Genomic DNA, 24,637 nt, shown 5'->3' with positions numbered 1-24,637 from the left:
TACTGGGAAATACAGGGCACAGTATAATACACTAGAATCTATATAATATAAAAATATTAGCGCTACCTCCGAATAATAATGCAATTACATGTATTTCTATATAATAAATGACCACCTATGTTAGGCGTATTTCTGACACAGATTGTGGCGGAAAGGTCCTTAGCACCGCAATCTGCATATTTTTCCCGCTCATGCCAGGTGTAAAAAATTATGGCGTGGGCAGGGAAAGGGATACAGTTATGGACATCCAGTTATTGGATACCACCGCCATACATTGACCAGATAACACCTCTGTACAGTGACCAGATAACACAGCCATACTGTGACCAGATAAAAGGGTATAAGAGGGTACAGTACAGGGAATGACTAGGGGCACTGCACAGGGTGTCGCAAGAGGACACAATGCAGGGTAAAAGGGGGCACAGTCACATGACCCTGTGACATTAGAAGGTCCTTATGGTGAATGTCGTTCATACGCCACCATAATGAGAGGCAGAGGAGTGAGACAGAGGAGTGATTATGTGGCTAGAAATAAAAAATTTAACTGTCGGCCAGTACAGGCCCCAGAAATTTGCCAATAGGCATTCACCTGACAGCAAAGAATGGATTCTGTGGCTGGAGGTACATTAGGCGGTCACAGGATAAAAATGTAACTGTCGACCAGTACAGGCCACAAAAATTAGGCAATAGGCATTTATAATAATAATAATAAAATGTATTTGTATAGTGCCACAATATTCCGCAGCGCTTTACAAGTTCATAGGGTTCATATACAAAACAAAAATAACTGGATAATATGCAATTGAAACACTAGGAATCAGGGCCCTGCTCGCAACAGCTTACAATCTATGAGGAATTGGGGGTGACACATAAGGTAGTTGATTGTGATAAGTAGGATTTGAGCCATTATTGAACTGGAGTGGTGTCGGCCGATCTGCTTCGGGTTTGGGACTGGGGGGAGGTTTAGTCGGGGAATAGTCAGTTTAGGTAGCTTGATAAGCCTGCCTGAAAAGATGTGTTTTTAAGGCACGTTTAAAGGTGGAGAAGTTGTAGTATTCCGGGGGAGAGTATTCCAGAGAGTAGGTGCAGCTCGAGAAAAGTCTTGAAGACTGGAGTGAGAGGTACGAATTATGGAGGTTATTAATCTTAGGTCGCTAACAGAACGGATAGCACAAGTAGGGTGGTAGATAGAGATGAGGAAGGAGATGTATCGAGGTGCAGCACTGTGGAGAGCTTTGTGGGTGAGGGTGAGAAGTTTGTACTGTATTCTGTGGTGGATGGGCAACCAGTGAAGTGACTGGCACAGGCTAGTAGCATCAGTGTAACGGTTGGATGGATAGATGAGCCTGGCTGCAGCATTTAGAACAGACTGAAGGGGGGAGAGTTTAGTAAGAGGGAGACCGATTAGTAATGCGTTGCAGTAGTCAAGACGAGAATGAATCAAGGCAACAACAAAACTTTATTTCGTTTCCACCGTAAGAAAAGGGCGGATTCTGGCGATATTCTTGAGGTGCAGATGACAAGAGCGTGTAAGTGACTGAATATGGGGAACAAAGGAGAGATTGGAGTCAAATGTGGCCCCAAGACAGGGGGCATGTTGCACAGGAGTTATGATATTGCTGCAGACCGAAATTTTAATATCAAGTTTAGGTGAGTTAGTAGATGGGGGAAAGACAAGAAGTTTAGTTTTTGAGTGGTTCAGTTTAAGATACAGAGAGGAAATTATGTTAGAGACAGACAATCACTGGTGTTTTGGAGTAAAGCAGGGGTGATGTCAGGGGACAAAGTGTATAGTTGAGTGTCGTCAGCATAGAGATGGTATCGAAAGCCAAATCTACTGATAGTCTGTCCGATGGGGGCTGTATAGAGGGAAAAGAGTAGAGGACCTAGTACTGAGCCCTGAGGAACTCCAACATCAAGAGGAAGAGGAGAAGAAGAATAGCCAGCGAATGATACACTAAAGGAGCGGCCAGAGAAATAGGAAGATAACCAAGAGAGAGCAGTGTCCTTAAGGCCAATTGAGTGGAGCATGGTGAGGAGGAGTTTATGGTTCACCTGACAGCAAAGAACTTTGGATTCTGTGGCTAGAGGTACATTAGGCGGTCACAGGATAAATATGTAACTGTCGGACAGTACAGGTCCCAAAAATTAGGCAATAGGCATTCACCTGACAGCACAGAACTTTGGATTCTGAGCCTGGAGGTACATTAGGCGGTCACATGATAAAAATTTAACTGTCGGCCAGTACAGGCCCCAAAAATTAGGCATTCACCTGACATAAAAGGCCTTTTATGCCGCTGTATATACATAAGGCAAGGACCATTCTTTTTTCTGGGTGGTGGCGGATATGTGTATGCTGGCATGAGGAAATTCAACTAAGACTGATTTATTTTTTCAGTTTGATAAAAGCAGCCTATTGTGTCAGAAAGATGGTGTTCTTCCTGGAACAGCGGATAGTGATTGTGGAAGTCTATGTGTGAAGCAGATCGATTAAGGAAACGCAAGAGACATTTGCCGACAAGTACCCAGGAGCAAAACCACCAGCTAAATGTTGCATTTAGAGTCTGGTTCGGAAATAGCGTCAAACTGGTTCTGTTGCAAACATGAAGAAACCGAGGCCTCCATCGATCAGGACAGCTGAAGTTGTGCATGAAATTCATCAGCAGATTGCAAGTAGCCCCCAAAAATCAACTTCAAGACTGTATCAGCAAGTTGATGTATCACGGACGACGTATTAGCACAAGTTCATGAACTGTTTACGGAGGAGCGAACTGTGAGCAAGGGGTTGTGGCCACCATATTCCCCAGACTTGTCCACATGTGATTTTTACCTTTGGGGAACTTTAAATCAGAAAGGTGTCCGCTAACAATCTACATCTCCTGGATGAACTCAAGGAAGACATCACAAACACTATCTGCAGTAGTGATGATCGAGCACCAAGGAGCTCGGGTGCTCTAGCCGAACACATCGGGATGCTCGTGTGCTCTACCGAGCACCCGAGTATAATGGAAGTCAATGGGAGAACCCAAGCATTAAACCAGGCACCTCCTGCTCTGAAGAGGGGAGGGTGCCTGGTTCATAGGAAAAAAGTCAGAAATTGATGGAAACACCACCGAAATGGTTCGGGAACAGCATGGGGAGGGTGTATTGATGCACCTTGGACTCCCAGGTCACTGCTGGGAACCATGTTGTCCGAGTAGTACGCCACTTTTAAAGACTGACGATAATACGCACAAAACCTGAAAAAAAAAATTGAAGAAAAATTGTTAAAAAACATTCTTTCCTGTATATTTACTAGAGGCACTCCGATACAACCTGTATATCACATAATGGAGGCCTCATTCACATTGTGGTACAATAGTTCAGGCAATGGGACTTCTATACTCATTAAGCCTATGCACTAAGTGAAAGGGCTGCCAAAATTACAAGGAAATGGCACTCCAAACACCCTTTGTTACACATAAAGGAGGGCATCATACACACCCTTGAAAAATTATGATTGATGACCTTACTGGTGAGCCTTAAACATTTGGAGCAAGGGCCTGCTGATCTGACCATCAAAAACCTTAGGGGCGAGGGCCTGCTGCCGCATTGGTGACTCTAGATAACCTCTGGGCAATTGCACGTCCCTGTGATGTCAACGATCCATTTGGATGTCTGCCCTATCAACTTTCGATGTTCTTTTCTGCGCCTACCATGGTGATCACGGTTAACGGGGAATCAAGGTTCGATACCGGAGAGGGAGCCTGAGAAAGGGAGGTCAATGGCTGAAATCTGATTGGCTGTTGTTGCCTTGCCCCTTTTTTTTCCTAATTTTGAACCACCCAGAGAGGGTGGGTCAAGGTATTGAAGCAGAGGTATGCAAGGAAAGCAGCAGGCGCGCGGCAATTACCCACTCCCGACTTGGGGAGGTAGTGACGAAAATAACAATACAGCACTCCTAAGCGGCCCTGTTGGAATGAGTACACTTTCCGTTAATGAGGATCTATTGTAGGGCAAGTCTGGTGCCAGCAGCCAACTTGCTCCCGACCTCCACAACGTTCACCCAGTGTGCCATCATGGTGAGGATTGTGTTGACCAGACTCTTGGCTACTGAGACTGGACTTGTAGGTGAGGGCTGCCGCTTTGTTGACTCTAGATAACTTCTAGGTGATCGCACGTCCCAGTGACGGAGACAATCCATTTGGATGTCTGCCCTATCAACTTTGGAGCAATTTTTGAACAAGGACCTTCTGGTATAGCACCGTTTTGCTTGTCCTCTCCACCAGAGGAATGAGAGATGAGAAGCTCTCTTTGTAGGGGGATCTAGAAGGAGAGGCCAGCACCTCCAAGGCGTAGAGTGCCAGTTCGTGCCACGTGTCCAGCTTGGACACCCAGTAGTTGTAAGGCACTGAGGGATCACTGATGACTGGTGGTCTGGATATCACCCTGTGTAATGTCTTCTTCCCCCATTTCCACCTCTTCCACATGCAAAGCGTCGTCCTTAATTGTGAGCAGCAAGAGTTTGAGCAGACACAGAAGTGGGATGGTTACGCTGATAATAGCTCACCATCTCTGTTGATTCCTCAAAGTTTCTTAAAACATCACATAGGTCAGACATCCATGCCCACTCCTCGCTTCTGATTAGCGGAAGCTGACTGGAAAGGCAATGACCATGTTGCAGCTGGTATTCCACTACTGCCCTCTGCTGCTCACAAAGCCTGGCCAACATGTGGAACGTGGAGTTCCAGCACGTGCTCACGACGCACAACAGCCGGTGAGCTGGCAAGTTAAAGCGCTGCTACAGTGTTGACAGACCGGCTGAATCTGTCGATGACTTGCAGAAATGTGCACACACACGGCGCACCTTCACCAGTAGCTCAGGCAAATTGGGGTAGGTTTTGAGAAACTGCTGAACCACTAAGTTTAAGATGTGGGCTAGGCATGGGATGTGTCTGACCTTGCCGAGCTCCAAAGCCGCCACCAAGTTACGGGCATTATCACACACAACCATGCCTGGTTGTAGGTTGAGTGGCGAGAGCCACAGCTCAGTCTGGTCTCTTATCCCCTACAACAGCTCTGCGGCGGTGTGCTGTTTGTCCCCTAAGCATCTCAGCTTCAGCACGGCCTGTTGACGCTTCCCCACTGCAGTGCTACACTGCTTCCAGCTACTGGATGATGGCTGACTGGTGCTGTACGCGGATAATTCGGAGGTGGAAGTGGAGGAGGAAGAGAAGTGGTGGTTGGAGCCACTAACGTAGGTGCTGGCGGAAACCCTGATGGAATTAGGGCCCGTAATCCTCGGCGTCGGTAGCACCTGTGCCATCCCAGGGTACAACTCGCTCCCGGCCTCCATTGTGCCGTTAGGTAAATGTAGCGTCCCTGGCCAAATGCACTTGTCCATGTGTCTGTGGTTAAGTGGACCTTCCCAGTAACTGCGTTGTTTACGGCACGTGTGACTTTTCAGGACACATGTTGGTGAAAGGTGGGGATGGCACACCTCAAAAAATAGTGGCGGCTGGGGACAGAGTACCGCGGGACAGCCGCCGACATCAGGGTGCAGAAGGCCTCAGTGTCCACAAGCCTAAATGGCAACATTTCCAGGGCCAGTAATTTTGAAAGGTGCACATTCAGTGCTATGGCCTGTGGGTGGGTGGATTGCGTTCAAATGCCTGGGGTAATGACATTTGGACGCTGCGCTGGGACAGGGAAGTGGATGTGGTCACTGATGATGCTTGCAAAGGTCCAAGTGCAGGTCAGGAGACATCCTCACCTGCGCCTTCAACAGGCGATTGTCCAGGACGTACCATAGGGGAAAAGGAGGCAGTAGTGTGACTCGCAGACACTGATTGTGGACCCAGGCGTTCATCCCACTTATTACAGTGCTTGGATGCCATATGGCGGATCATGCTGGTGGTGGTGAGGTTGCTAGTTTTCACGCCCCGGCTCATTTTGGTGTGGCACAGGTTGCAATAATATTCTTTTGTCGTCCGCACTTTCCTCAAAAAAGCGCCATACTGCGGAACACCTACACCTTGGCAAGGGAGATTTCCGCAAGGGGGTGCTCCGTGGAACAGTTAAGGGCCTGTCTCTTTTTCAACCCCACTGCCTCTTCCAGCCTGTTGCTGTGCTGCAGATCCTTCCCCCTCTATACTGCTGTCCTTGCTCGGCTTTCCACCTTCCCAGGTTGGTTCAGTGACCACATCGTCCACCACCTCCTCTTCCAATTCCTCACTCTGATCATACTCTTGATGTTGACCTAACCACAATCTCAGTGATTAACAACTGTGTCTCATCCTCTTCATCAACCTCTTGAGAGAGTAATTGCGGTTGACTCATTGGCAACTGTGTCTCATCATCATCTACCTCATTAAACACTAATTGCCATTCCCCACCATAATATTCTTGTGACTGTGGATGCTCAAGAGGTAGGGAATCAGGGCACAAGATCTCATGTCCCTCTTCAAGCGTGCTTGGCGATAGGGCCAAATCAAGTAATAGCGATGAAAAGAGAGCCTCAGAATTTCCGAGTGTGGGATCACTTGTTTATCCAGATTCTCCATGGTGAGAGGAAGGAGGATCAGGGAGAGGATTCCGTTGACTCTTGGCTACTGAGACTGGACTTGGTGGAAGACAGGGTGGTACTTAACTGACTGGAAGCATTATCTGCTGCAATCCAACCGACCACCTGGTCGCACTGGTCTGACTTCAAGAGTTTTGTCCTGCGACGCCCTGCAAACTGGTATATGAAGCTAGGTATCATGGATGACTGTTTTTCTTGTGCTCTGGCAGCAGACACAGTTTCAACACGCCCAGGGCCACTGCCTCTGCGTGAACCATCAGCATCACTGCCACTTACTGCTCGCCTTGCGCATATTAAATGTTATACGCACGCTTGACACACAAGATGTAGAACGGATGTCACAGTTGCCAGCAAGCACAGTATATGGGAAAAGTACGTAAAAGTATGGAAAAAGGAAAATAGATTTAAGTTATATTTCTCCAATCTCTGGCCCTGACACACAAAAGGTATTGGACAGATGTAGCTAGTCACTGCTGACTCCCTCTATATAAAAAGTATTGAAAATGATGGGGGGAAAAAAATTTGTACTGTAGCTATAAAATACTGCCAGCCTGCCACCCACCACACAATAGTCCTTAAAAGGAATTTTGGGTCTTTGAAACGTTTTTCTACTGAATTGATTGCGATCAGAATCCCTACACTCTGTCCCTTCCCAAGCACAGCCATGTGCCGAGCATAGCGATGCTCGAGCCGAACAGTAGTTCGGCCGAGCATGCTCGCTCAACACTAATCCGCAGCATCACAAGCCGGATCAGCCAACATAATCCCACGTGCCCAAATATGCATAAATGTGAACGGGGACCACTTTCAGCTTCTTCGTCTGTGAGTTGTGGGTAATTAAAAGAAAACAATCCACTTGCTCGTTCATCTCGTCATACTATCGCTGGAGGCGGACTACTTTTTTGTGGACCACCCTGTATGTACAGTGCTGCAGAGGATGCTGTAGCTATAAAGGAATAAATAATTCTGAATATACTAAGGTCAGGATTTTGCTCACAGATCTGACAATGATCTTTTCTTTAGCAGATGACAACAATGGGAGTCTGATGTCAGCAGCTACTCAGGCTCTTCACCATTTAGGATATCCTGCTATTTGGCAGTATGCAGCTCTTAGCTCCATGTTTTCCTGTGATTGGCAGATTTCACATGCTCAGCTTTTTAACTCCGTACAGGAAAGAGAGGTGGGACAGAAGTAAAAAAAATATATATATTTAAAGCCACAGCTGACACAAAGTGCACATAGTGAAATGGAAAACCCCTGGAAACTATCATAAATTCACACAATAGAGATCCACAATTTTTTTTTTATCACAATGAAGAAAAATACGGCAATGTTAATTATCTCCACCCTCTTCAGTATTTTAAGCATTTGTTCGGGGTCCCAGACACTCCAGGTAAGAAAAAATTTGGCATGACTTTGACATCTTGATCTATGCTATTGCTTTAGGTATGAGGATTTTAGTATACGTGTGGTTACTTAGAGCTGTATTGTGAGGGCAGTTCACTCGGTATGTAGAGCTACTGCTTTTAGGAAAAATGCAAGAGATGGGATAGGTTGTATTGAAGATTGCACTTATTTTCTACAGTACTTATTATAAAATATATTTACACTATATAACATAAAATATAATTATATTATATTTATACATGGTGTACATAACAACTTTTATTTATAATTTTTATTTCTGAATCTGCTATTAATACATTGCTACAGTATATTACTAAGGCTTGTTGCCAAATCGGTGGCAAAATTTCGGTTTACTTTCCTGGCATAGTTACAGAAAACTGGAATTGCCTTATCCACCATATACTGGACACTGCCAGTTCCCAGTGGATCCCATTGACTATAATGTGGTCTGTCAGGTCTGCAGCATGGACACCGGCATTTTGCTGGACAATATACCACTGCAAGATATTTTGTCCTTTTTTTGCCAGAATCTGCAACGGAGGCTCCTGACGGAACCTACGCCACATATGTGAACCCTCCTGTTCAACCCTCAGAGCTAGGCCTCTTGCACATGACAGTATGCCCTTCGTGACATACAGTCCGTGAGCGGGCCATATGTCCCGAAGCGGCATTAATCGTGCGCACGGGAACACACAGCATCATAGATTAAAATTTTGCTGTGCACGTCAGGCTGCCCGCGGGACTATTGTCCTGCACTCAAAAGATCATTTGGGTGCAGGACAATAGCACCGCGGACGGCCCGAAGTGCACAGCATCATTGTAATCTATGATGCTGTGCGCTCAATGGCGCTCAGGGACATATGGCCCACTCACAGACCGTATGTCACGGAGGGCATACAATCGTGTGCAAGAGGCCCTGTTCTGCAATCATGTCAGACAGAGCTTTTACTATATCCAGTGCAACACTTTTTCTGTAGCCCATCATATCAAATTTAGCAGAAATTCTGTAGCATTATATACTGTATCAGTAAAGATATGTGCAAAGAAAAATCATGTTTTTACAACTTACATCTGAATGTACTAGCAACAGTTGTATGGCTGGGTTGGTTTTCACCTTGCAGCATTGTACCGCGCAGAACCGCATATGTTTGCTACTGTTTGTATGGTTTTTAAAACTGCAGTAGTCAGCTGCTCACTCAATGTGTAAACCCAGCCTCAGAAATAAATTACTTTAGAAACTGGCATACAGATGTAGCAGTGGTTAACTTGATTCACAAAGTGGTTGTTCAACATAAACCTTTTTTTTTCTTAAATTGCACCCTATCCCCACTTAGTCTGTGAAGAAGGTATAGTTGCCTGCTCCTTCCTGCTCGGTTCCATCTTCATAGGTCCCTACCTGTGTTCATTGCACTTCTGGTCTCTGCATGAGAAACTTCTGGTCTCTGCAAACGGAAACACGTGCAACTCTTCAACAGTCCTAAGCAGCACATTACTGACAGGGTCACGTGCTGCTTGGGGACAGGTCAAGACCAACGGAGCCTGAACCAAGCAGTGGAGAACAGGTAAGGCTGCTTTCACACTAGCGTTCGGTATTCCGTTCGTGAGCTCCGTTTGAAGGAGCTCACGAGCGGACCCGAACGCAGCCGTCCACCCCTGATGCAGTCTGAATGGAGGCGGATCCGCTCAGACTGCATCAGTCTGGTGGCGTTCAGCCTCCGCTCCGCTCGCCTCCGCACGGACAGGCGGACAGCTGAACGCTGCTTGCAGCGTTCGGGTGTCCGCCTGGCCGTGCGGAGGCGTGCGGATCCGTCCAGACTTACAATGTAAGTCAATGGGGACGGATCCGTTTGAAGATGCCACAATGTGGCTCAATCTTCAAGCGGATCCGTCCCCCATTGACTTTACATTGAAAGTCTGGACGGATCCGTCCCAGGCTATTTCCACACTTAGCTTTTTTTTGCTAAAATAATGCAGACGGATCCGTACTGAACGGAGCCTCCGTCTGCATTATTATGGGCGGATCCGTTCTGAACGGATCCGCCCGAACGCTAGTGTGAAAGTAGCCTTAGTATGTAGGGTTTGGGGTGCAATTTATAAAAAAAAACCTCAACATTGGACAACCTCTTCAATGTGCTAAATACACAAGTGCAGGAAACGTTAACTAGATGTTTTCATTGGCTTTTGTGATAAATGTCAGTTTACAATGTCAGTTTGTACATCTGTATAATGATATATTGACACAAATATTCCCTAACTGATGTGACATAGTAATATAGTTTATAAGGCTGAAAAAAAAGACAATTGTCCATCCAGTTCGGCCTGTTATTCTGCAAGTTGATCCAGAGGAAGGCAAAAAAAACTAAACCCTGTGAGGTAGAAGCCAATTTTCTTCACTTTAGGGGAAAGAATTTATTCCCGACTCCAATCAGGCAATCAGAATAACTCCCTAGATCAACGACCCCTCTCTAGTAGCTATATCCTGTAATATTATTATGCTCCAGAAATACATCCAGGCCCCTCTTGAATTCCTTTATTGTACTCACCATCACCACCTCCTCAGGCAGAGAGTTCCATAGTCTCACTGCTCTTACCGTAAAGAATCCTCTTCTATGTTTGTGTACAAACCTTCTTTCCTCCAGACGCAGAGGATGTCCCCTTGTCACAGTCACAGTCCTGGGGATAAATAGATAATGGAAGAGATCTCTGTACTGACCCCTGATATATTTATACATATTAATTAGATCTCCTCTCAGTCGTCTTTTTTCTAAAGAGAATAACCCTAATTTTTCTGGGTACTGTAGTCCACCCATTCCAGTTATTACTTTAGTTGCTATGTCTGCCTTGTATACAGGAGCCCAGAACTGCACACAGTACTCCATGTGTGGTCTGACTAGGGATTTGTAAAGTGGCAGGACTAGGTTCTCATCATGGGCATCTATGCCCCTTTTGATGCAACCCATTATCTTGATGGCCTTGGCAGCAGCTGCCTGACACTGGTTTCTACAGCTTAGTTTGCTGTTCAAATATTTCTGAAAAACACTGCTATGGAATTTACATTTCACAATTGTCAATGGAGTCACAGCTAGAAGAAACGTTTTTAATAAGATAAAACTTAAATAGTTTATTAGATATATACTAAAATAGAGAGAGGTGTGTAAGTCCCTAAATCTACAAACAAACAAAAATTATATACTATATGTGGACACTAGACATTTGTGAGATGCGTTTAGATCCCACCAGTACATGTGGCTGTACGAAAGGTGCTGAACCACTATTGCATCAGCTAGTGACATAACATGCGTATGAATGCTGGGTAAAAAGTGGTAACCTAACGTGATGATAGCACCTGTGAAAGAACTACTGTGGCGTGCTCTGATCACAGGTTAACGTGCTATATCAACAGAAAAAAGGTTTACCAGGTCTAGGACTATATACTGCCAGGGGGAAGGGAACTATCCACCTTTAAATGGGTGAGCCTCATTAATTGAACATCAGGTGAACAAATCCTTCCTACACGCCGCTCTATGCAGCAAACACTAGGAGTCCTAACTAATCCAGCAGGCGGCTGTCTGCCCTGAATAGATCACATGTCCGTACCCTAAACCTAATATTGGAGCTCAGCGTTTTGCCATATAGAGGCTCATCAGGAGCTAGGTCAAGTATAGGACAAACACATAGGTGCAGTACGCCTCTGGTGGTGAGATGACAGCTCTGGCCACATGTACTGGCGGGATCTAAGCGCATCTCACAAATGTTTAGTGTCCACATATAGTATATAATTTTTGTTTGTTTGTAGATTTAGGGACTTACACACCTCTCCCTATTTTAGTGCATATCTAATAAACTATTTAAGTTTTATCTTATTCACAACGTTTCTTCTAGTTTGCTGTTCACCAAAATTCCTAGGTCCTTTTCCATGTCAGTGTTACCTAGTGTTTTACCATTTAGTATTTATGGGTGACTTGCATTATTCCTTCCCATGTGCAGTGTTAAACCTCATCTGCCACTTATCTACCCAAGCCTCTAATCTATCCGTATACTGTCCTCTTCAGTGTTAATTACTTTACACAGTTTAGTGTCATCTGCAAAAATTGATATTTTACTGTGCAAGCCTTCTACAAGATCATTAATAAATATATTGAAGAGAATAGGGCCCAGTACAGAGATCTATCCCATCATCTATTTATCCCCAGGACTGTGACTGTGACAAGCGGACATCCTCTGCGTCTGGAGGAAAGAAGGGTTGTACACAAACATAGAAGAGGATTCTTTACGGTAAGAGCAGTGAGACTATGGAACTCTCTGCCTGAGGAGGTGGTGATGGTGAGTTCACTAAAAGAGTTCAAGAGGGGCCTGGATGTATTTCTGGAGTGTAATAATATTACAGGCTATAGCTACTAGAGAGGGTTGATCCAAGGAGTTATTCTCATTGCCTGATTGGAGTCGGGAAGGACATTTTCTTTTCCCTTAAGTGGGTAAAATTGGCTTCTACCTCACAGTTTTTTTTTTGCCTTCCTCTGGATCAACTTGCAGGATAACAGGCCGAACTGCATGGATAGATGTCTTTTTTCATCCTTATAAACTGTTACTATGTAGGCTTTTTGCACACGACTGTGGTTTGGTTCCGCATCCGAGACGCATTTTTAGCGGCTCAGGTGCGGACCCATTCACTTCAATGGAGCCGAAAAAGATGCGGACAGCACTCCGTGTGCTGTCCACATCCGTTGCTCTGTTCCTTGGCCCCACAAAAATTATAAATCATGTCCGTTTGCGGACAAGAATAGGCATTTCTATAATAGGCCATCTGTTCCATTCCGCAAATTGCAGAAGGCACACGGGCGGCATCCGTGTTTTGCGGATCCGCAATTTCAGGATCGCAAAACACGGCACGTTCGTGTGCAAGAAGCCTCACACTCTCTCATACTGGTCACTGGAAGTTCAACATGGCACCTCATGGCAAAGAACTCTGAGGATCTACAAAAAAAAAATGAATTGTTGCTCTACAGAAAGATGCCTAACCTCCGGCACTCCAGCTGGGGGGGGAGTGGATGGGGCTATCTTGTTGCCAACCTAGGTGTGGAGATGTCAAAACCTGCTTCATTAGAGCATATATGTATAAACATTAAATTAAATTAAAGTCTCAGTTGTACATAGTAACCCTGAGGAAATTTTTCATCAAGGATATGGCAGTAAATAAACTATAAAATATATATTTACACATAACTGGAAAAAATCATATCTATTTATATTTGTGTAGTGCCTGCAGCATTTAAAAAAAAAAAGTGCTTAAAAACCCTTATAAATATAATAATAAATAAATGAATGAAAAGGGAGACTGTAATGGTCACGTACACACACACACACAGGGGGGAGGATAGTGACCACTGCGCTCCACCCTCACCCCTGGCCCTGCCTACTTGCCTCACGAGTCCTGATGACAGGGGACAACTGGACGTCAGTCCCTAACTTAGGATACTGTCACGGCTGAGGATGGGGAAAACCCTCAGCCATGCGATGCCAGAAGATGATGGTCGCTGCAAGGCCAGGACAGGAATCAGGGAGCAGGTCACCTCCTATCACATCCCTAATTCTGACCCTGTCTCCTAGCCATATGAGCCGACCCTGATGGTAGGAAGGCTCATGCTCTGGAACCTAAGATTCCTACTAGCCCTCAGGGTGGCCCTCAACTAGGAGCAGAGCCAGACGACCTGTTCCTCCTAGTCACGGAAGAACAGGAGTCTCACTGGCCAAGCTACATAGAAAGGGGAACATGAACAACTTATGGCAATGGCAGGTAAATGCAACAAGTACAACACCTACCTGCCACAGACACAAAGCCTGGAACCCATGCAGACCCGCTGCTGTCCACAAGAACACAAAGGGACACAGCACACACCACACAACACACAGGAACCCAGGACCATAGCTGCAATAAACAAGCGGACCAAAGACACACCTTCATAACATCATGTATAACATAAACTTATGACCACAAGTGTGGCCCTCACTGGCAGATGCTAAATAACCAGGAGGATGACTCCAGCTAACCATGGCTGAAGTACCCCTCAGACTTCTGAGATTCCAGAAGGAGCTAAATAGCCCATGTAGCCACACCCACACACAGACACACCCAGTGTTCACACAAAGAAGTGAGTTAACCCTTCCTACACCAGGCAAGGGAATACAGCAACCTAAAGGGGAAGTGTACACACAAATAAACCTTGTGCACTCCAAACAGGGAGAGTGCACACATATAACACAAGTTGCCTGAGACAACCGCATGCTATGACAGCAAGCAGCCTAGCTCCAGCTGCTCTACTGCCACATACCTTATGTTGCCAGCAGCAACCACAAGTGAGGCAACATACTAGCGGCCCTCACCTGTGGTTAAACAACCAAACCAGACCGCAGGCAACAGCATGCGGTTCAGGAGTCACGACCATGACCATGGTCGTGACAGATAGGTGTGTGAAGGACAGACAAGAAAAATAACGGATAGTGAACGGACCGAGTCAAAACCAAGAGGACAACGCAGTACAGAGGGATAAGCAAAGAATGGTCAGGAGAAGCCGGGGTCATAAATACCAGGAAAGTCGAGAAGTACCAAAGGAGACCGCAAAGAATAGTCAGGTGGAAGCCAAGGTCAAAATACCAGGAGGGATGCGCAGTACAAGAGGAGCAGGCAAAGGATCGTCAGGGAACAGGATCAGGTAAGTATACAAGTATCCGACAAACGCCAGGAACCTAAATTAACAGGCAACCTGTGGCCAGCAGGCTGCCTGTATTTATAGTGGGGAGTGGCCAAGCGTCACATGACCGATAGACCGACCAGTCGAGCACTGAGTGATCAGCTCGGCACTCAAGGCAGACCTAGGAGCAGGCCCTGTGAAGCCGCCCTGTGAACGAGGTCAAACACAGATCCTTGCTCCCGAAGCTAAGCAGCAGGTCTGCGGCTGATGGGAGACCGAGTGCGCCTTTGGCACCCCGTTACAGAGACTCTCTCTTTAGGGAATGGGTTCACTAATTTCATTCAGACCATGGGGAGTAAGAGTGTCAAGTTGATATATCCAAAATACCTCCCGCTTTTGAAGATTATTGAATCGATTGAAGGGATTTTTCAGTATGTGATCAATTGGAGTTATTTTTAGAGGGCGTTTTTCTTTTTCTGGCATGAATATACAGTGTCTAGAAAGACTATGTTTCAGATACTGTCTTTGTATATTGTATCTGTGTTGGTTAACGCGGCAATGTAGAGCTTGTGTAGTGTGTCTGACATATTGAAGTCCGCATCCACATTCGATCAAATAGATAAAGTAGGTGGAGTGTCTTATAGTGAATGTCGTTCCATTGTGGTTAGAGGAAAATGTAGTCTCTTTGTTTAATAACCTTACAACATAGACAACTTCCTGTTTTTAAAGGCCAAGACGTATGTTTCTCTTGTACTATAGCATGCTGTTTTGGTTTGCTGGGGGCCAAAATGCTCTTAAGGGCTCATTCACACAACTGTATGTATTTTGCGGTCCACAAAAAACGGATCTGCATAAAGTACAGATGACGTCCGTGTGCATTCCATATTTTGCAGAACAGAACAGCCGGCCCCTAATAGAACAGTCCTATCCTCGTCCATAATGCAGACAAAAATAGTACATCTTCTATTTTTTTTGCGGAACGGAAATACGGACAAACAGAAATGGAATGCACACAGAATAACTTCCTTTTTTGCAGACCCATCAAAATGAATAGTTCCGTATACGGTCTGAAAAAAAAGTAACACGGAGAGAAAACACGTTCGCATGCATGAGCTCTAATAGTAGGTGCTCATCTATAGGTTATCCTAGGGGTCTGAGGGAGGTTTTTTGCTAGATCTTGTAATAAAATTTGTTTTTTAGGGCTTTCTTTATGTATTTGTTTGATGTACTGTATTGTGTGATAAAACTGATATTGGTTGGTGTTTCTTGTTTTTTAGAAGAAACTATCAGGCAACCTTCCTGTGAGGATAACGTACTATTAATTCATTCATTTTTATGAGTTTTTTGGGATAGCCTTTATCCGAGAATGTTTTCTTCAAGATCTGTGCTTGTTTAAAAATCATCATCGTTCATACAATTACGTCTAATGCATTTTCATTGTCTACATATGTTTGATTGTCCTCAGGAAGAGGGCGTTTTAATCAATTTTCTACGATACCACAATCGATGTCCTCACTGGCAGCGCCATTACAGTGGTTTCTTTGAACTTCTTCTGTATGTCTGATATTTCATTTTGTTTTATTATATTAAAGTGTAACTGTCATTCTTTTTCTTATTTTTGTAATGTATAGGGGCAGTGATACTGACCATTTTTGTAATATACTTTAATTACTGAAATCGTACATTTCTAATAAATTAAATAGCTCTAAAGTGGCCTATTTTGAGCCTTAGAGGAGCGTTGCTGTCTTCTGTTTACATAACAGTGGAGACTTGCTAACACTGACCACTGAAACTTGGGCCACTTTACAGCTATTTTTCTAATAGAAATGTACAATTTGAGTAATTAAAGTATATTACAAAAATGGTCAGTATCACTGCCCCCATACATGACAAAAATTAAATAAAATGAATGACGGTTACACTTAAAAAAAAAATTAGAAAAGAAAAAAAAGCCATAACTTTTTTATATTATGTATTATACAGCCAGAACCCGCTGCCATACGCAGTGTGGTGCGAATAATAACACTATATGAAGGTCAAATAATACCACCAGACTAAGAAAGCATAAAGGTGAAACTCGAAAAATTTGAATATCGTGCAAAAGTCCATTTATTTCAGTAATGCAACTTAAAAGGAATTGCATTAATGCAACTTAAAATTAGAATATTGTGAAAAGCTTCAATATTCTAGGCTCAAAGTGTCACACTATAGTCAGCAAATTAATCCATACCCCCTGAGCAAAGGGTACTTCAAAATTGTGACTTTGGGGTTTCATAAGCTATAAACCATAATCATCTAAATTATAACAAATAAAGGCTTGAAATATCTCGCTTTGCATGTAATGAGTCTGTCTCATATGTTAGTTTCACCTTTTAAGTTGCATTACTGAAATAATGAACTGATATTCAAATTTTTTGAGTTTCACCTGTATTACCATCACACAGTGACTGAATTATAACACCATACTGTGGTATTACCACGATAATGACCATATAGTCATACTGACTGCATATACCAGTTCTACACAGGCACTTTATGGACTATAGAAGTAACTATAGTTAAATCCAGTGACTCACAGGTGACATCATCTATCATTGCAGTCATTCACATTCCCTTTTTCTTCTCCATTAGCCGAGACCAACATAATTTGTTGCCCATATATTTTTGACTCCTCATTCCTGAACCTCTCCCCCCCCCCCCCCCAAAACACACACCACTACACAAACTCCCCTTCCTTAACTGTAACAGTGCCCACATGGTGATATTGGCCTCCTTTGTGCCACACATACCCCCTCTTTTGTGACCCCTATAGGCCCAACAAAGTAATAGTGCCCCTTTTAGTGCTCCCCACACTATAATTGTCATTCTGTTCCTCACGCAGTAATAGTGCCCCCTTTGTACTCCTTTCCTTAATAATGACCGTTTGTGTCTCCATTCAGTATTAATGCCCACTTTGTGCCCTCTACACTGTAATGCCTCCCTTTGAGCCCCTACAGTAGTAATATCATTGTCACTACAAAATAGAGGTGTCCCTAGCACAGGCAGCAGGATGCAATGACGTCATCACCCTTCATGCATTGGGCCACTTCCAGGCCTCAATATATCAGGATACTTCTGGTGCCTCCTAGGTGTTAGGTTTAAACCAAAATGTGGCTTATGAGAGTAAATTAAAGTAAAATTTAATTTACTATTTGTATAGTATATTATATGCAGCGCCACCTCCTAGTTATGTCACTCCTACAGCCTTTATCCACTAGGGGCCCTCCTTCCCCTTGGCCACTCACTAACACTAAATTGCCTTTAGAAAACCGCCATCCTGACACATCAGAATTACTAAGCGTCTTTTGTTAATGATATACAGTATATACATTGTATATAAAATACCATATCAATGCATGAAGAGGTCCCATTAGCCCTTTTCCCACCTGGAAATGCAGTACAAATGGACAACTTGTCAACTTGGGAAATTCAGGTATAGTCAGTGTCGACATCCGGTAGTGAGAAAACACACAATGCCAGGACAACATGTCCGGTAGGTTGAAATCTAGTCATTCCCCCTATCCACCACAAGGTGCTGTAGCTGCTAGGGTGGTAGTTATGCCATTGCACCTATAGTTCTCTATGAAAGTATGAAAAAGATAAAATGTCACCAGAGTATTTTGATAAGGTCTGAAATTCTGTAAACTTTACAAAAATGCACCCACCGTCTTTAGGTGGATCTTCTTACCTATTCTGTTGTAGTGTCCTTGGCTATAATGTATTTACTTTCTGACTACAGGTAAAGAACCGGTGTGACGAAAAAAAGGTAATTACATCAAAAACTGAGTGCACATCGTGCTCTTTAAATGCTGCTGTGAATTGCACCACTGGATTTACGAAACTTACCATGGGAAGTGGAATAAGAGACTGCCGGTAATTTTCCTTTTTCAGATACCTGTAATATAAATAATTTTAGGACTATTTAAACAAATGCATGGGCGCAATCAAATTCACAGAGGGGTACTTCAACAACCACACACCTAAATATATATATATGAAAAACATGTAATCTTTATTACATCAATGACACGGGCAAACGGGAGCTGATATAGTTAAAACCACTAAAATAACACTGTGTCATGATGAGCACATACCCTTAACCAGTCACCCCACTCTATAAAATAAAAGTATGTAACCAAGCTTAAAAGGTCTAGGGCAGTGATGGCTAACCTCCGGGACTCCAGCTGTGGTGAAACTACAACTCCCAGCATGCTCTATTAATTTCTATGGGGTTCTGAGAACAGCCAAGCAAGTGTACCCCTTGGGAGTTGTAGTTTTACCACAGCTGGAGTGCCGGAGGTTAGCCATCACTGACCTAGGGTGAGGCACAATAGAAAGATAGTTAGGATAGATAATGACCCCATTCACAAGTGAGTCGCAAGCCATAGCAGGCAGGACCCTTGTATTACATGAACAACCATCAATACCTGCCATTTAAAGGGATGTGTCATCAGAAAATGAGCTGTTGTTTAAAGTAGTTATGACGGAATTCATAATAATGACCTATCCTCAAGATAAGTCATCATTAGCACATTGGCAGGGGTCTGAGTCCCGGTACCCCCCACCGATCAGTTGTTTTAGGGAGCGGCCGTCTAGTGAGGGCAGGCGGCTCCCGGCAGCCCTGTACATCGTATAGTGGCAGTGCCTCAAGATAAGTAATCATTAGCACATTGGCAGGGGTCTGAGTCCCGGTACCCCCCACCGATCAGTTGTTTTAGGGAGCGGCCGTCTAGTGAGCGCAGGCGGCTGCCGGCAGCCCTGTACATCGTATAGTGGCAGTGCTTGGTATTGCAGCTTGGTCCCACTGACTTGAATGGAGCTGAGCTGCAGCTAGGCCATGTGACCAATGTATGGTGGCCTAGGAAGAGAAAGCTGTGCTCATGGAGCACCAGTCTCTTACAACAGCTGATCAGGGGGAGTAATCAATAGAAATTCCTGCATAACCCCTTTAAATCATGTTTTTATGTTATGACGTATTTTTTTAGGTAGTTTTCATACTGACCACTGGTACCTATAACAAGCTGATAGTTCCTGTTCTATAGAGAACATTTCTCAGCAATCAACTCACTATCATCAGGCAGGATTACAACAAAAGATAATATCACTATTATAAAGCTGGAGACTGATAACACAGAATCTTCCATTCACAGTCGATAATGGCTATGACTTATTTACTCCCTCTCAGCATAATGACCTCTGCTCATGTCACATAGAATGTCTAGAAAACTTTCCAATGAAGTCTATGAATCATCTCCAGACTACAGGTTCCTACAGGCCATGTGGTTGCTGTAAACCAAATCTGTAAATGCTGTTTATAGCAGCTCAGGCAAGATGGCTGCCCCTACAATCATTTTGAGAAAATAAACTAAAATAAAAAGGTACAAATCAGGTTAAAATTACACAACAAAAACTATGATTTCAGTATCTGGTTCTAAATACTAAAAATAATCTGGTTTCAGAAGGGAGACAAGTAGAAGGGAGACATCAGGTAATGTCAGTTTCAAGAGATGCAGCTATATACAGTACAGACCAAAAGTTTGGACACATCTTTTCATTCAAAGAGTTTTCTTTATTTTCATGACTATGAAAATTGTAGATTCACACTGAAGGCATCAAAACTATGAATTAACACATGTGGAATTATATACATAACAAAAACGTGTGAAATAACTGAAAATATGTCATATTCTAGGTTCTTCAAAGTAGCCACCTTTTGCTTTGATTACTACTTTGCACACTCTTGGCATTCTCTTGATGAGCTTCAAGAGGTAGTCACCTGAAATGGTTTTCACTTCATAGGTGTGCCCTGTCAGGTTTAATAAGTGGGATTTCTTGCCTTATAAATGGGGTTGGGACCATCAGTTGCCTTGTGGAGAAGTCAGGTGGATACACAGCTGATAGTCCTACTGAATAGACTGTTAGAATTTGTATTATAGCAAGAAAAAAGCAGCTAAGTAAAGAAAGACGAGTGGCCATCATTACTTTAAGAAATGAAGGTCAGTCAGTCCGAAAAATTAGGAAAACTTTGAAAGTGTCCCCAAGTGCAGTCATAAAAACCATCAAGCGCTACAAAGAAACTGGCTCACATGTGGACCGCCCCAGGAAAGGAAGACCAAGAGTCACCTCTGCTGCAGAGGATAAGTTCATCCGAGTCACTAGCCTCAGAAATCGCAGGTTAACAGCAGCTCAGATTAGAGACCAGGTCAATGCCACACAGAGTTCTAGCAGCAGACACATCTCTAGAACAACTGTTAAGAGGAGACTGTGTGAATCAGGCCTTCATGGTAGAATATCTGCTAGGAAACCACTGCTAAGGACAGGCAACAAGCAGAAGAGACTTGTTTGGGCTAAAGAACACAAGGAATGGACATTAGACCAGTGGAAATCTGTGCTTTGGTCTGATGAGTCCAAATTTGAGATCTTTAGTTCCAACCACCGTGCCTTTGTGCGACGCTGGACCGCAGAGTGAAGGCAAAAGGGCCAACAAGTGCTAAGCATCTCTGGGAACTCCTTCAAGACTGTTGGAAGACCATTTCAGGTGACTACCTCTTGAAGCTCATCAAGAGAATGCCAAGAGTGTGCAAAGTAGTAATCAAAGCAAAAGGTGGCTACTTTAAAGAACCTAGAATATGACATATTTTCAGTTGTTTCACACTTTTTTGTTATGTATATAATTCCACATGTGTTAATTCATAGTTTTGATGCCTTCAGTGTGAATCTACAATTTTCATAGTCATGAAAATAAAGAAAACTCTTTGAATGAGGTGTGTCCAAACTTTTGGTCTGTACTGTGTATCTATAGTTCCAGAAATATATGTATATGCACCTATAGTTCCAGAAATGCAGATATGCTTCCAGTTCTTCAGTATAAACGCCCTTTTACACATGCATGACCCATGTAAATGTACTATCAATCAGCCAACAAACTTTTTTGGTGATCCAACCATTTCTGCAAGCATGATAATACTCACTGGTCAGCAACACGTCTCCCTGTGTAAACAGGGCATGTGCTGCCAACGTAAAAGTATCACAATCATAGTAAAAAGGTTTCATCCTACATGCACTTTCAATCAGCCTGTGTAAAAGGCCTTTTAATCGAGCACTGATTGGAGATAGTTATGGCCCTTAACGAGCTATGTAAATGACCCTAAGGGTACAACCACACTGTCAGGTTATTGTCAAGCCCCCCTCAACAGTATTATAAAATGACAGTATATACAGTGACATGGCATACAGGATATATGCGTAGGACTCAGAGCGGCAGCCAGGCCTGGTCTGAGAGAGCACTCTTGACTAGTCACAGGAATGGGGATTGCAAAGGAGAATAGGCTGAGAAGAAATTTCTGGGGCAGGGGAGTTGTTTAAAAATTTGCTGTGGGGCCTAGTCATTTCTAGTTACGCCACTGGGTTTCTGCATATAGTTTTGAAAGTCAAAATCAGGAGTCAATGAAAAAAGAGAAGTTCTATCTGCCTATATACTTTCTCTCTTTAATGATCCACTCCTGATTTTGGCACTCGAAACTGCATGTAGAAACCTGACAGTGTGGCCCTTAGTTTTCCATCTTCAATAAAGGCTATGCTTTGGAGAAATTTTTTATTATTAATATTGCATTGCACTCATTTTGAGCTAAAAATAATCTTTTAAAATTGGTCTTTATTAATATGGAATTCTTTTTTGTGTACAGAGCTTACATGCTCTACTAGCTGCCTGTGGATTTTTTGTCTTTTCAGTCATCTGGGGAGCAGACGGACTCCTTATCTCTGCTGTCTGACCTTACAAACACTCATTAAAGCTCGATCCTTATCTTACTGATAAGAATGTGGCTTAAATAAGTATTTATGACCTCTCAGTAGTTTAGAGATAAGGGTTATTAGATGATGGCACAAAGGTGAAAGTACCAGTCAAACAGTTAGAAAAACTGTTAACCGTTTGTGACAGAACAGCTCAATATTTTTATTAAAGGCCAATTGAAAAAATGATTTTTAGCCATAAATGAGTAAATGGTGTACGTAGACTGACGGTGTACGTAGACTTTAAGGATTTTTCCTATACAGTACTGTAGCCACTATATGTGGGTTGATACATAATGCCCTTATCTTGCCTGCATGGGAAACCTATATATACACACAAGAAGAGTGAATATTATACCTCAATAGTACAGGATTGTGCAAAATACAAAATATCATGTAATGTCAAGTCTGGTTCTAAATTCTGGTTAAATCTTTTGTTCAAGGTATTTCTTGGAAATAAAATCATATTCTCTCTCACTACCTGGTTGTCGACACATATGTACCACAGATAGGCTTCTGCCCAAGTGTTGCCCTGGGTACTGGGGACCTGACTGCATGGGTAAGTACCATTAGTTTAGTGTCTATATGTTTGGTAACCTAACCTCTCTGCTTCTCAATATTATTTTTTACATAATATATTTTAAGTGGCTAGTCTGTGCTCCAGTGGATTTCACTTCCACCTTTACTTTCTAAGAAAACTGTGTAGGGATTGTATAAGGGTAAATAAACATGGCTGCTTTCTTACAGAAATGGCACCACACCTTCCCACAGTTTGTATATGGCATTGCAGCTCAGCTCCATTGAAGTGAATAAGGGGGATCTGCAATACTACATATAGCTGTGGACGGTTGTAGTGCCGTTTCTGAAGAAATTCAGCCCTGTTTTTTTTTTATGCTGGACAAGCTTTCTAAATAAGGAGTATTTTGTAAAGCTAGCCATAAACACATAATAGATGATTATATGGCTGACATCATGATTCCTTAATGATCTATTACACTGGAATCTAAAGGGGTTGTCCCATTACAAACACAGGACAGAGAAATAGTGACTGACTGTCAAGGGTCCAACTGCTTGCGGCCCCACCATTTGAACCGAGCTGCGGTCACGCATGCACATTGCTGCTCCAATTAAACTCTCCGGGAGTGATGGAGATGGTCGAGTGCTTGGATCACAGAGCCCCCGTTCTCATGATCTGTGGGGGCCTGACCACCACTATCGTGTGGATAGGGGATACGCATTTATTATGTACTGGGACAACCCCTTTAAGTGAGTACATATGACAGTTTATATCCAGTGAAAAAATATATCACAGAAAAGAGTACAATGTATTTTGTATCTCCCCCCCCCCCCCCCCCTCCCTCAAACGTAGATGCCTGGCAACTGTATACCAAGCGCACTATGCATTACATTACTAAAAAGTCATGTTGAAATCACTCCAAAATACATTCAGGGGGGATTTATCAAAAATGGTGTAAAGGAAAACTGGCTTAGTTGCTCATAGCAACCAATCAGATTCCACTTTTCATAGCTCATTTGGAAAATGAAAGATGGAATCTGACTGGATGCTATTCCTTTACACTAGTTTGGGTAAATCTCCCCAATTGTATTATACATAGTTACATACAATGCATTCAGAAAGTCTTCAGACCCTTTCACTTTGTTATGTTGCGGCTTTGTGCTAAAATTTTAAAAATAAAAAATTGCAAAAATTCACCCTCCCCGCACTCCCCCCGACAATCTGCATTCAGTACTCTATATTGAGAGACAGAATTTTAGAAATTTTTGCTAATTAACAGGAAAAACTGCAGTAACTATTCTGACCCTTTGCTATGACACTTGAAATTGAACTCCGGGGCTCCCATTTCTCTTGATCATCTTTTAAATGTTTCTATATCTGTGGCAAGTTGAGTTTATGGGACATGATTTGGAAAGACATTCCTCTGTCTATGTAAAGTATCACAGCTGACAATGCAGAGTAAAAACCAAGCCATTAGGAGGAAATAAGTGCCTGTAGAGAACGGAGACAGGATTGTGGGAAGGCACATATATGAAGGGGCCAAAAATTTCTTCTGCGCTGAAAGTCCCCAAGAGCACAGGGGCCTCCATAATTTTTAAATGGAAAAGGTTTAGAACAACCAGGATTTTTCC

The 24,637-nt window shown here is 43.3% G+C and overlaps 1 protein-coding gene across 1 annotated transcript in view; it reads left to right on the top strand.

Moving 5' to 3' along the window:
- The first annotated feature begins 7,790 nt into the window (after positions 1 to 7,790).
- Positions 7,791 to 24,637, top strand: part of STAB2 (stabilin 2) — a 165,242-nt gene continuing 148,395 nt past the window's right edge. Inside the window, exons 1-3 of the mRNA XM_044280594.1 lie at positions 7,791 to 7,956; positions 18,438 to 18,571; positions 22,933 to 23,048. Of these exons, the coding sequence (XP_044136529.1) occupies positions 7,876 to 7,956; positions 18,438 to 18,571; positions 22,933 to 23,048 (331 nt within the window). The 5' untranslated portion in view covers positions 7,791 to 7,875. The remainder of the gene's footprint in view (positions 7,957 to 18,437; positions 18,572 to 22,932; positions 23,049 to 24,637) is intronic.

This window comes from Bufo gargarizans, chromosome 2 (genome assembly GCF_014858855.1).
Source record: "Bufo gargarizans isolate SCDJY-AF-19 chromosome 2, ASM1485885v1, whole genome shotgun sequence".
Lineage (NCBI taxonomy): Eukaryota > Metazoa > Chordata > Amphibia > Anura > Bufonidae > Bufo > Bufo gargarizans.
This window is presented reverse-complemented; position numbering and strand designations above follow the sequence as displayed.